Raw genomic sequence first — 12,451 nt, 5'->3', positions numbered from 1 at the left:
TAATATAAGGTATTCAAAAATGTAAGATTTGAAGTCTAAGTATTGCTTTTCAACGTTATTTCCAGCTCATCTTGGAAGCAGGATCACTGTGTACAAGGAATGAGTTACCAATGTGCTTAATTAGGTAACAGTTTCAGGAGCTCATGCTACAGTGGAATGCTATAAAAGTCAATTTCAAGCTAAGCACTTTGAGAACTTTCTGCCAGATTTCAAGTAAATTGGTGAGTTCCCAGAACATTGTGATATTTCTGGCTTTCATATTTTCTGGCTGAATATTTTCTGTTAAGAAAATATGAGCAGCTTCCATTGCTGTGCTTTCAAATGAGTCTCAGCTTTGTTATAATTTGTATAGACTTCGTGTAACTAGCAGCATAATTGCAGAAATCTTTTGTTTCAGGCGGAGAAGCTTAAGGTTTCTGAAGTGAACTGCTTGAGAGAATCTTTTTCTTAAGTTTTAAAAGCAACTCTGCATTGATGCTGGCTTAGTGTAAATCCATTATTCAGGTCATCTCATGCCCAACATGATAAACTCCTTAGGTTCAGTTTTGTGATGATAGGAGAGGAGAAATTAATGTAGCTTGGGATTAAAATAATGTTTTTATAGGTTACTACCATATTAAGATAAACAATTATGTATTTGATTAGAATCTTATGATATTCACTTTTTGTTGTCATTGTAGTAAATCAATTGTTTAGTAAACTTTTTGTACTCAGTAGGAGTTTCTTGGTGACTGCAGAAGTCGTCACCAAACTCACCTTAGTGTCACATATCTGAACCTGAAAAATGTGTGGAGATGTCTGCTGAAACACCAGAAGGTTCACCTTTAAAAGACCAGCTGAGGTGTACAAAGTTCAAAAGCCTCTCTCAGAGGATCATGACCTTGCAGTCTCAGGTTAAGAAGGCAAACCCAGTAGAGAAATATAGTTTGAGGTACACATTTTGAATTCTCAGCAATGACAACACTGAAGAACCAGGATGTTTGAAGCACTTATTTAATCAATGTTAACTGTGAATTGTAGCAACAGGGAATTAAAAAAATGTACAAAACAGAAAATTGTAGTTTAAAAATCACAAATTTATTCTGATCTAAAAGAATATAACTGACTTGGAAACAATATATATATTTTCAGTGTAGGAGAGAAAAGATTCTGGAACCCTATCCCTTATATTCAGGATCTAACACTTTTACTCCCTGCCAACGAGATTTCTGTTAATTAGGGTGGACAGGGCAGCAGGACTGCAAGTATATTACCTGCTGCATTTCATCAGGGGAGTTCTGAAAATGCCTTTCTCACATATTGCATTAAATCTGTGCATGGTATAACTTAACTATTCAAATTATCTCCATTACCTTACTAACTTCTCGCTTCACTTAGCAGACTGCTTGTTCTGACTCTGCTTTCACCGCAACACACTGAGAGTTATAGTTACTGCTCCTATTAGCCAGGGTTATGCTTCTGGCTCCCTGCTCATTAAACTGAAGTATGTTTCTGCAGTGCCAGGGTGACATTCATACTCAGAGGTGCGAGAGGTCATTACAACAGCACATATGCTGCCTAAATTCCACTTAATTCCTATTCTGAGCTCTGAAGTGGGTCTCAAGTGATACATAGTCCTTTCTGCCGAGCAGAGTTTTTCCAGCTTTTGCATTGCACCAGAACTCATTTCACTGGAACTCGTTACATTGTACAAACCAGTTCTCACAAAAATTAAACATAATTAATAACGCTTCTAGGGGTGCCAAAAATGCAGGCACCAGAAATATTACAAATATAGTAAAAATTAGGAATGGGAACTGAGATTTGAAGACATGATGAGGCCAAAGAAACCACATTTGGTGAGAATCAATAACTTAAATTGATGGAAATATGGAATGATGGCTTGTGCCAAAAATGAATAAACAAAAGCAAATTGAGCCAAAATGCCTTCTGTGGCCTGCTGTTATAGCTCTGCTAATCAGATATGCTTTCGCTTCTGAAATGAGAACAGAATGCAGAGTTATCAATAGCTCAAGTTTTACATGGACTTTTATAAATATGACTTTAAGGTATGATTGGGTTTGGTATATGAATTAGTGCCTCATTTTAAAAAACAAAACAGTTTTAAAGGACCCAGCACTTGGACTGTTCCACTGTGAAATATCGCTTGATAAATGAATGTCCTGAGGACCCAGAGGACAACCTCTAACTTTAGCATAATTTTCAGGATGTGGAGATGTGGCAGAGGTAGTTAATATAGCAGTTCATGGTGGCTTCTGTACAAGGCTACAAGCCGAAGGGATTCCCACAGTCGCTCCTCAGTCACTAGCGCTGGGAGGTCAGTGTTTGGTGATCATCAAGTTGCCTGAGGCACTTGAAATATAGTGTGCACCCATGAGCAGACATGTTCCATATATGAGAGTTGAAAGCCTCTCACTGGGAATAAATCCCAGTTTTAATTTAATGTAGCATTTGATGTAGCAGATCAGCAGCATGTACTGGTGACTTTAAAGAGTTAAATTGCTATTTTTTCAGTGGAAATCTGTATTTTCTAAGGAACATTAGCCATCACAGGCTATTTTTTCCAAGTTGTATAGATTTTATATATTTTACTTCAAAGATTGGTTCTTATTATTGCTGTTCTTGTGCTCCAAAGCATATACATTTCTCTTCTTGCAATTATTTTTTCCCCAGCCTCATAAAGCTCTGAGAAAGGTTACAGCTGTTTCAGAAGTGTTTGGCTACACTTTGAGTTGCACGTGTCTTAGACCAGGAAGGGCATGTTGACCACTTGACTTGCTCCTCAAGTTTGTATCCCCATTCTCTATGCTTCACTGCTGCAAGACTGAAAGAATATGATATTCCCCATGACTGCACTATATTAAAACAAACAGACAAAACCATACAAATAAATCTTGCCCACATATGGGAACAATCACCTGTGGACCAATCTTTCACCTTCATAACACCTCTCCAATATCAGGGTGATGCAGAGGACCTATAATAAACTAAAATGGTACCAAAACTTTGCTATGTTCCTCCTGACTCTCATTGCAAGTTGGGTTAAATGTTTTAGTATTTGACTGCAAGAATGACAGCCACTTGTAGCTTGTTATTTCTGTGACACTCTGAGAACATGCTCATGTTATCTTCTAATGCAGGAGGAGATAGCATGTGCCCTGAATGTATGTATATTTGCAAGATGAGAAGTCTAGTCTGCTGTTAATGTTATCACTGCTGTAGCCTGAAATAGAAAACTGCAGGCAGATTGGATTGTGTTAGAGAATGGTAACCATAATAACCAATAACAATCTGCAAATGATAAGCAGCTTCAGTGTTTAAAAATAAAATTGAAATGGCTTTCCAATAGTTCCATGGGCATACTTTCAAACTTTATTATTCATCAATTGTAAGGTTGTTATGGGGATCTAAGATGTGACAATAATCTTAAAGAGGTCTTTAATTATGGCATCTTCATTTAGTTGCCATTGTTTAGTAATATACCTGAATGAAATAGTATCTCATCAAATAAAATGTTACTTATCAACCCTTTTTCAGATGTACACCATATGTAGAACATTAAAAATATCCTATGTAGTGTATGGACTTTTATGTAAGGAGTGAACTTTAAATTTATGTATATGTAATACAATATACTGAAAAGAAATACAAAGTCTTCTGGATTTGAATGCAGAGCATCTCTGTGGTTTGGAGTCTGCATCATATTCTGGGATGCTGCCCAACACTTCTGAAATGAAAATCTAAGAAAAAACAATATCCAGTGAACCTTTTAATTGATTCAAACTATGTATTTTCAGGAGGTGCTTTAAAAAGAAAGGAAGGTGTTATCCAAGAGAACTGGAAGAAGAGGTCTGTGTCGAGTTGTCCTCCCCTCCCACCATAATTTACAGATAGGAACATTTAGCAGGGGCTGAATTATGTACTGGTAGTGAAAGGATATGAGCCTTCGTGCAGCAGCGTGGTTCTCTGACCAATTCTAACTCTTCTGGGTTAGTTTGCTTCCAGTCTCCTTTGCTGAGAGAGTCCGATCCACTTCCATAAAGTACTCAGATACTTCTTAGAACACAGTCTCATTTCCTTGTTGCTTTAACTACTGGGACACTGATTGCTTTGGTAGTTCATTCAAGAAGTAACTGGCTATAGGAATTGAAGAAGACCCATTCTTCAAAACATTCCTAAGGACAGGAACACACAGGCTTCAGTTTCTTTTGGTAGCTCTTTCATGGATCAATAACACTTCTGGAGATGCAATTGGGCACAGTTTATGCCAATGTAAATGCAGTGCCCACAGTTTTAGTGAGCACCATAGGAGAAAATGAATGGGACAGCTAAATTGCTAAATTTCATTGGAAAAAATGAAAAAATTACTTGCTAATTATCGTTTTCCAATTTAAGTAGCACTGTTAAACACCTATGTAGTATTGATGCAGGAGAGGATAGTTTGGAAGACAGGTAATTGAAGAGAAATAGCTCTTGTTCTTCAGTCTTGTATGTGAAAGGGAATGAATTTTCTGGAGTTTTCTGCCACAGGTAAATGAAAAATGAAAATAGGAACATTGCCAACATTCCCTTAAGCATGAAGCACTCCTTGTGTTTACAAGAAAATTCCTGTTGCTAGCTGTGCAAAAGAAAGTTACAAGCTATTGATGCTCTTCACTGGGATTTGAATGTGAATCTGAATTAGGTAAGAGGGAGTCAATTGCTTTCCATTAGAGTTCTTGAAGGAAAAAATAGTTGTTACTACTGGATGCAAGTTGAAAGATTTGTGTTTATCAAGGAGCGTCTGTTTAGTCTATTAACCTTGACAACCGTGTCAGCAGTTTTTTCTGTTTGTTTTCCCAAAGGCACTATGTTGAAGTAGTATGATATACAAGGTTATTTATAGTGGAGACGATTCATAGCTATGCTTAAAAGACATGGGTCAGAGTTTAAATACTGGAGTTGAATGCTGTCCTAGACAATTTGAAAAGTCATTATGTTTAATCTTTCAAAAGTAAAATCAAGGGGTGGAATCAATAACATCTCAGCATGAACTAGATTTTATTTATTTTTTTTTTAATATATACAAGTTTGTTATGGTTTCACAGGTTTCTTGAGGTAGGAAGGCACCTTTTGAGATAAGCTAGTCCAATTGCCTGCCTGGAGCAAGGTCAGCTAGGGCTGGTTGCCCAAGATCAGGTCCAGGCAGCTTCTGAGTATTTCCAAAGATGGAGACTCCACAACCTCTCCAGACAACCTGTTCTAGTGCTCAGTCACACTTACAGTAAGAGGAAAAATATATTATTTTTTTTCCTGATGTTGCATCTGAATTTCTTGTATTTTAATCTGCACCCATTGCTTCTTGCCCTGTCACTGGGAATCACTGAGAAGAGTCTGGCTCTGTCTTTTTTTACTCCTTCCCATTAGGGATTATACACATGAATAGATTTGTATGAAAGGAACAAAATTTACAAAAACAAACAGAGCAAACAGTCCACATTCATTGACACACCTATGGTTTAGATTGCTTACCTTTATTAACAGATGTTTCATATTGCTACTGCTGTCCTTGATTCCATGGATGAGTAAGGACTACTCTACAAGTAATTGAACACATTAGAACACTTAAGAGATAATTTCTTTTATTCTTGTGATTTACTCATCATTTCAGACTATAGTCTTGACTCTCATGGCCAAGCCTTCAGGTAGCTTGTTTTTCTTTAGTCTGAAGGCTGAATCTTAAGGTGCAGTCTGGATCAAGTGGTGTTTGTTTTCCTGTGTAGCTCTTTGTCACACATACTTAAAAGCATGTGTCATGCTGGAAGGTACCAGTGGAGGAGAGGAGTAATTCCACACTGTGGCAGACTCTTTTGCTTTGTTTCCACATTCTTTCTTTGCAGAGCTGTTTCTGTCCTTTTGTCACTCTGTGTTTATTCCAGCTCCATTGATATCCTAAACTTGCTTTCTTGCTGAATTCTCTATCCTATAGGATTTTAGGTAGTCCCTAATTGGTTGATCAGGCAGTTCTCCTCGGGCATCCCAGTTCTGGGTCAGCATCTTTCTGAGCTGCTCCACGGTATTCCCCTGTTCCCTGGTTATCCTAGCCTGGCTTTAGGCTAGTCAGCTAGCTATGCAGGTCTTTCCAAATCCTATTGGATTCCATGCCCTACCTTGAACACTTTTATCAGTCAATCTTCATATGTCTGCTGGCCTAGCTTTTAGTGTGTCCTTCCTGTAGGGCACGCTGCTTACTTTCCTAGTTCTGCACTTTTTTTTTTCTTTTTTTACCTTCCCATTCCCACTACTGCTGCTGTCCCATCACTGCCTGATTCCCATTTCCAACCCACTCCTCTCTCTGCCATTTCCACTTCTGTGCTTACTCTTTCTACACTGATCCTGAGATTTTTCATCTGTACTGCCTTGTGGCAAGGATCAGTACTGGAGAGACACTGTCCTTCAAGTGCTGTCCAGTCCCATGCCACACTGAGCCACCAGAGAAGGGATGCACAGAGAAAATCCACTGCTGTCACTTATCCACGGACTAGGAGTGGAGGCCATTCACATGTTGTTATAAGTTTAAACATCCTCAACAGGGGTGACATTTTTGCAGACTTTAACTCTTGAACCATAAAAGCTATATACAGACTTGCTTTCTGGAGCCCTAAGATAGACTTGGGTACCTGTCATGATGTTTCAGTTCAAGAGAGCAATGAGCAATTCAGCTTATTTACCGTCCAAGCTGCCAGACTCTGGCTGCTTGTACTGTCGGTAGTGAGAATTGCTTGTGACATGTAAGTCACTTATGGTGACAGTCTGAATAAAGCCCTTAGTCTCTGCTGAGTGTATGTGAACTGTAATCCCCCCTGCCCCCTGATTTCATATTCATGCCCTAAGTACAGGAGCTGATGAAACTGTTCAGAAAAAGATCACCACAATTGTTTAATACATGGAGAGCAATATGCTTTCCTTATTCTTGATAGTAGGAACACTTGTGACAGTTCCGTTGTTTTTGTTTTTTTTTTTTTTTCTGTGTTTATTTTTTTTTTATTTTTATTTTTTTCAATTGCTTATAAGAGCTGTATGAGACAAGTAAAGTAATAGGTGATGACACTACCTTTGCCTAGTATTGACAGGTGTGGTTTCACATTAAGAAGCTGTGCAGTAAAGCTGAGACAATTATGTTCAAATTAATAAGCGTATGTAACCATGCTCTTTCAGCATCAGTAGTGGCAACTGTCTTGGATGAGTGATAATTGCATTCTGTTAACAGTGTTTTATAGCTGTTATTTACCTTGATGCAGGAATGGTGCATGTTTTGTTTATTTGTGGCAACACAATATTATGATATTCCTTGTTTGAAGCATAATTCGCAATTGATATAATGTGAAGTGACCAGTTTGGCTGACAGATTAAACTACTGCTATTTTGTAAACATATGGCTGGAGGATAGTGAAAGGAAAGAAAATTAATATCTTCTGATCTCTAATTTGCTCTTTCCAAGAGTACCTAGCTTGGTTTTAACTCTGCATTTGAATATATACACTAACTTAAATCATGATTTATGAATCATGTCACATACAGTCAACAGAGGCCCAAAGGTCTGTTTTGACAGCGAAGGCAGATTGAGAGAAGAGTATTGTAACTCATGCAAAGAAACTGAGATAGTCAAGATCTGTTTAAAATAAGCAGGGGGCTGGGGGAGGAAGAATGGGGAAGATGTCTACACCATACTTGAAGTGCATCATTTGGTGTTTTTCTTAGGGAAGAGCTCTGGTCCTCTTTTCTATGTGGAAGACAAAGAAGTTAAGCAAGACAAACTGTTTTTCAGTGCTGTGTTTGTTCATGGTGTCTTATCATGGTACGTTGTGTGTTACACTCATATAATATATATATATGGGTAAGTATACACACACATCTATTTTCTTCAGGTATTACATGCTCACAACACTAGTAATTTTTCCTAGAGTTTATGTATAGTCCTGAGTACAGGATATATTGCCAGCAGCACTATGAGCTCTAAGGAAGAGCTCATATCAGAGGGTTGAGCAGGGAGGATATGGGTTTCCTAGTGCTGCTTTAAAGCTGTTACTCGATGCCAACTGGTGGCCTCTTCCCAGCTGTGGAGGTCAGCCTCTAACAGTGGGCAATTCCATATACCTGACTTATTTTGTATTCCTAAACCAGTTTTAATGAGATACATTTTTAAAGTGCTGTTTTAGTATGATATTTGGAATGCTGGCAGTGAATCAGTCTCCGAGGACTTTTAGTCTCTGGTGTTTTACCCTGCTCTTTGGCTGCTTCTCCCCTTTCTTGCCTGCCTTTCCTCGGGCATTCCTCTCTACCTGGTTTGGAGCTAGGGCAGGAGCCAGGTGTGGCCTCAGGTGTCCCTGCCACGGGCAGCAGGGATCGCTGGAGCCACGTCCTGTACCAGGAGGGTGCTGGGCACAGGTTGTCTGGTACCTGAGTGCCATCACGCTACAGAGATTAAGTTGCACCACGCTTCTCTAGCAGAGCAATCTGGGATTAATCAGCAGAAGGAAGCGATGGAGTGAAACATAGCAACGGAAAACAATCCTGGAATGATTTTTTTTTTTTTTTTCTTTATGAGAGAAACAGCGGGACAGATACCTCCCAGGCTTTCTGCAGAGCCTTCAGAGGACTCAGAGCAACCTTTAGGTGAGCTCGGGAATCCAGACCCGATTTCCACCTCCTGCGACTTCAAGCAGTCGCTGTGGCTCACAGGGCGATTCGCTTCACTTCGCTTCACTTCGCTTTGCTTCACTTCGTCTCTCTCCCCCCTGCCGCGGCCGCCCCGCCGCCATCTCCCCGAGGGCTCTGCCCTCACCACAGCGGGGCCCGGGGGGCTCTGCCCCTCCACAGGCCGCAGCCGCGGAGCCAGTCGGCGCCTGACAGGCGGCAGGAGTTCGCCGGGCCGCCCCGGTCCCGATCCCCATCGCGATCCGGGTCCCGGTCCTGATCCCGATCCCGGCCCCCGGCGCCGCGGGGCTCCGGGCAGCGCCTCCCCGGCCGCTCGCAGCGAGGAGCTGCAGCTGCGCGGCGGCACAGGCAGGGGCAGCGAGGGGCAGAGCCCGCCTGGCTGAGGCGGAGAAGTTGGAGATGCAGTCGGAGCCGGTGCCGTAGGCGGTCGGGGCGGCCGGGAAGGGGTAGCGATGTACCTTTTTGGCAGCGAGGAATACGAAGCGGTAAGAGAACGCGTGGATTTTCTTCTTACGGTTTCTTGTAACGCTGGATTTACCGGGCAGCTTTGAAATTCTGCTGGTGCTCTGCTTTCTGTGGTTGGACTTAGTACTCGCCAGTTTGCTTTGCAAAGTGGCATTGCTCTGCAAGTCCTTCAAGTAGCGAGGTACTACTTGGTAGCTAAAACTGAATTTCCTTTCCTTGTCACGTTTATTGATGCTGAAAATACCAAAATACTGGCTGTTATGAGGCTAGCCAGACTTTGGGCTGCACTTCCAGATAATTGAGAATTCTTCTCAGACTTTGCACTCTAGATGGACTACAAGTGGGTTGCAGAGCTGACCTTAATTGTATATTTGTGGGAGCGTTGCCAAGCCATTTCTTTTGTCCAGTTCATAACATGCCATTGTGATGTAATGTTACGTCCATCATAAGAGCTAGCTTAACAAAAACCCGCAGCACGCCCGTGTTAAGATCTGACGCTGTTTTTACTCCAGCATTAGTGTAAAATGACACTTTAAATTAGTTGGTGATGTAAGAGGAGATGAGAAGAAAACCGCAAATAACTCCGCATTGTTGCATAGCATTGGTATCTGACATAAAAGTTGCAGTTTTGCAGCCTGAGGCTCAAGCGCTGTGTTGTAAGCGGCGTGGATGGATTCTTCCACCCCCACACAACTCGTGACCAAGGCACGACCTGAGGAGCTATGGAGAAAAATAATGAGACCAAAGGAATTGTTTATGAACTTTGCTATAGGAAAGCAAAGCAAATTTCGCATGTTAAAAAGCGGCACATTCTTTGCATACAACTTGCAGTTGCAAATGTTTTGTTTTGATTATTGAAATTGTTCTTTGAAGTATGAAAGCGCCTTTTATGGCGTTCTGGGTTCTCCAACACATTTCAAGGAATTAATTTAGTTACTTTGGATTTTTTCCCCCTTGTTTTGTAATGCCAAACAGCTCTGTTTTTGAGATGCAGGAAACGTAGAAGAAGTTGTTGAGGAAAATAATTTAAATGCAGCTGTCTGCACATTGAACTCATTTGTGTGTGCAAGTCACACAAACTTTCACAGACCAAGCAAGGAAACTGAAAAGAGCTTGGTTTCTTCAAAGCAGTAAACAACATGGCATTACTGCAATTATGTTGCAGATTCACTGATTGTTTAAAAAAGTAGACAAGCAAGAAAGTTTCCAACTATAAGCTTTTAATAGACTGTTTTTCTTTACTCCATTGCATTGTTGTAGTTATGTGTAAAGGGTTGCAAATCTGTATTGGTTGTTTTTGTTTTGTTTTGCAGTCTCAGTGTTCCTCTACACCTTTTGCAGTTACTGTTTAGTAAAGGGAGTGGGAGCTTTGGGTCTGAAATATTCAAGTACATTGAAAGTCGCCTAAATAGCTGAAGAATGGTGCTAGGGCTGTGGAGCCCAGTGCATCGCTCAATCGCTTGTCCTGATACTGTTTCAACTTTATTAAAAATATAGAAGTTCTCTGTCATAGAAAATAGTTTAATGTTTAAGACACCTGTCCCAGGCGGGTGGGACATCGCATTCCAGTTCTTCCACGTAATTAAGCAAAGTGAAGTGGCATCAGTAGAAAAATGTAGGAAGTCCACAATGAATTGCATGGGTTTTGGTGTGTGTATGTTTGTTTTACCTTCAGTATCTCTAGAGGTCCATGAAACCAAAGTTTATTGCTTTGCCCAAACAAAATGTTTCATTAAGTCCATACCAAAATATCTTTTTTTCTCTCTTTTAAGCAAGATTATTCTGGGGAAAATACGGGTCTGCTTTTTTTAGTGTTATTTTGGCAGCCAAACTTACCAAGATGTTTGTTTACTCAGTGATAAGATTGTAATGGGGCTATTCTTAAAATCACCAAAAATAGAAAAGATGCCCTATGAAAGCTTGAAGAACAGTTTTATTGTTCAATAAAACCTAGAATCAATGGAAAATTTCTCTTTGTACAGATCTGTAGTTCATGAAGCCATATGCTCTGCGCTGTGGAAAAGGCATTTGTTTTATCTTCCCACACAAACAATTACTTATGAATCACTGAAGGACAAAGACAGTGAAAAGAATGACAATGAAGAATCTTGAGATTTTGTTTAAAGTTCACTATAAATTTCAGACAATTTAAAATGAGTGTGAGACATTCTAGCTGTGAAAGGAAAATGTAACTTTTGTCCTAGAAAGATTACTAATAAAATTAAACATTGCGTGATTAAACTCTCTCTTAAAGGAATTCAATAAAGCCCTCTTAGAAGCCCAGCCCTTGAATAACTCTCTCTTTGACCACTGTGTGTTTCATATGCACACCTGTCTATCTATGTGTGTACACGTTTGAAGCAACAGGAGCACGTGAAGTGATATTCCAACTCAGTTAACTTCAACAGCATAACTTTAGCTATTTAGACTGGTACATCCAGGTTTTGCATGTGGTTTTGAAAACCTCATTGGTTTTCTTTTTATTCCAGTGCATAAACAAACATCCACTATTAGTTAATTCTGAGTGCATAATAAGTCTAGATACCTGTCAGCACTGATACTCAATTTGTGTACTACCCGCAAACCTTGGATAAACAAAGATAATGTTACTTAAAGATCAGATATCAAAGGCAATGCTGGGGTTTAGAACGACTCAAAATTCAGAAAAAAATTGCTCATATCATGAAATAGAAATATTTTTTTAAAATGACTTGATAGAACCATGTGGCTATTGTCCTCTCCTGTTTGAATGCTTATTTTTTCATAAATGTTGACTCGGGATATTAAATGTCTTTAGCATTGCATTTTAGCACTTTAGGTAAAATGCGTAACCTCTTAAGAACTGATGGAATAAACATTTTTTTTTGTGCCATAAACTGGAAATGCTGAAATGTTCGAGTCTAGCAAGCAATTTTATTTCATAAATAGAGGAATCCATAAAAAGCTATAGGCCAAGCTATCTTATTTGTGGCTACAACTTTTTTTTTGTGTAGGGATTTCCTGTTTGCAAAATAAACTTCTGGAACAGAACAGAATTGGAATAGCTCGTCAAAACCAATGAAGAGTGGGAACTCCTTTTCATGGCTGTCTGGTAAATCATACTCAGCATTAACCTCCCAGAGCAAAAACATTTGAAAATTACTCCAAACAGCCTTTTTAGTCACTACATAAAGGATAAGGGAAATGTAGGGTTGCTTGGCTCTCACTATGGACTGCGTTTGGCCCAGCAGGGCTTTTCCCACAGCCACAGATCCTCTGCTCCTGCTGTTGGGTGAGCTTTGTGCAGGCC

General features: G+C 39.9%; 1 protein-coding gene across 6 annotated transcripts in view; it reads left to right on the top strand.

The window, feature by feature from the left end:
* CACNB2 (calcium voltage-gated channel auxiliary subunit beta 2) overlaps positions 1-12,451 on the top strand; it is a 243,903-nt gene that overhangs the window by 129,192 nt on the left and 102,260 nt on the right. Inside the window, exon 1 of one of the 6 annotated variants that reach the window (XM_032181704.1) lies at positions 9,107-9,182. The exons of the other annotated variants lie outside the window; for them this stretch is intronic. Coding sequence (XP_032037595.1) covers positions 9,150-9,182 — 33 coding nt within the window. The 5' untranslated portion in view covers positions 9,107-9,149. Of the gene's footprint in view, positions 1-9,106; positions 9,183-12,451 lie in introns of those variants that run through there. 6 annotated transcript variants of the gene reach the window in all.

Source organism: Aythya fuligula, chromosome 2 (assembly GCF_009819795.1).
Source record: "Aythya fuligula isolate bAytFul2 chromosome 2, bAytFul2.pri, whole genome shotgun sequence".
In the NCBI taxonomy this organism is placed as follows: Eukaryota; Metazoa; Chordata; class Aves; order Anseriformes; family Anatidae; genus Aythya; species Aythya fuligula.
This window is presented reverse-complemented; position numbering and strand designations above follow the sequence as displayed.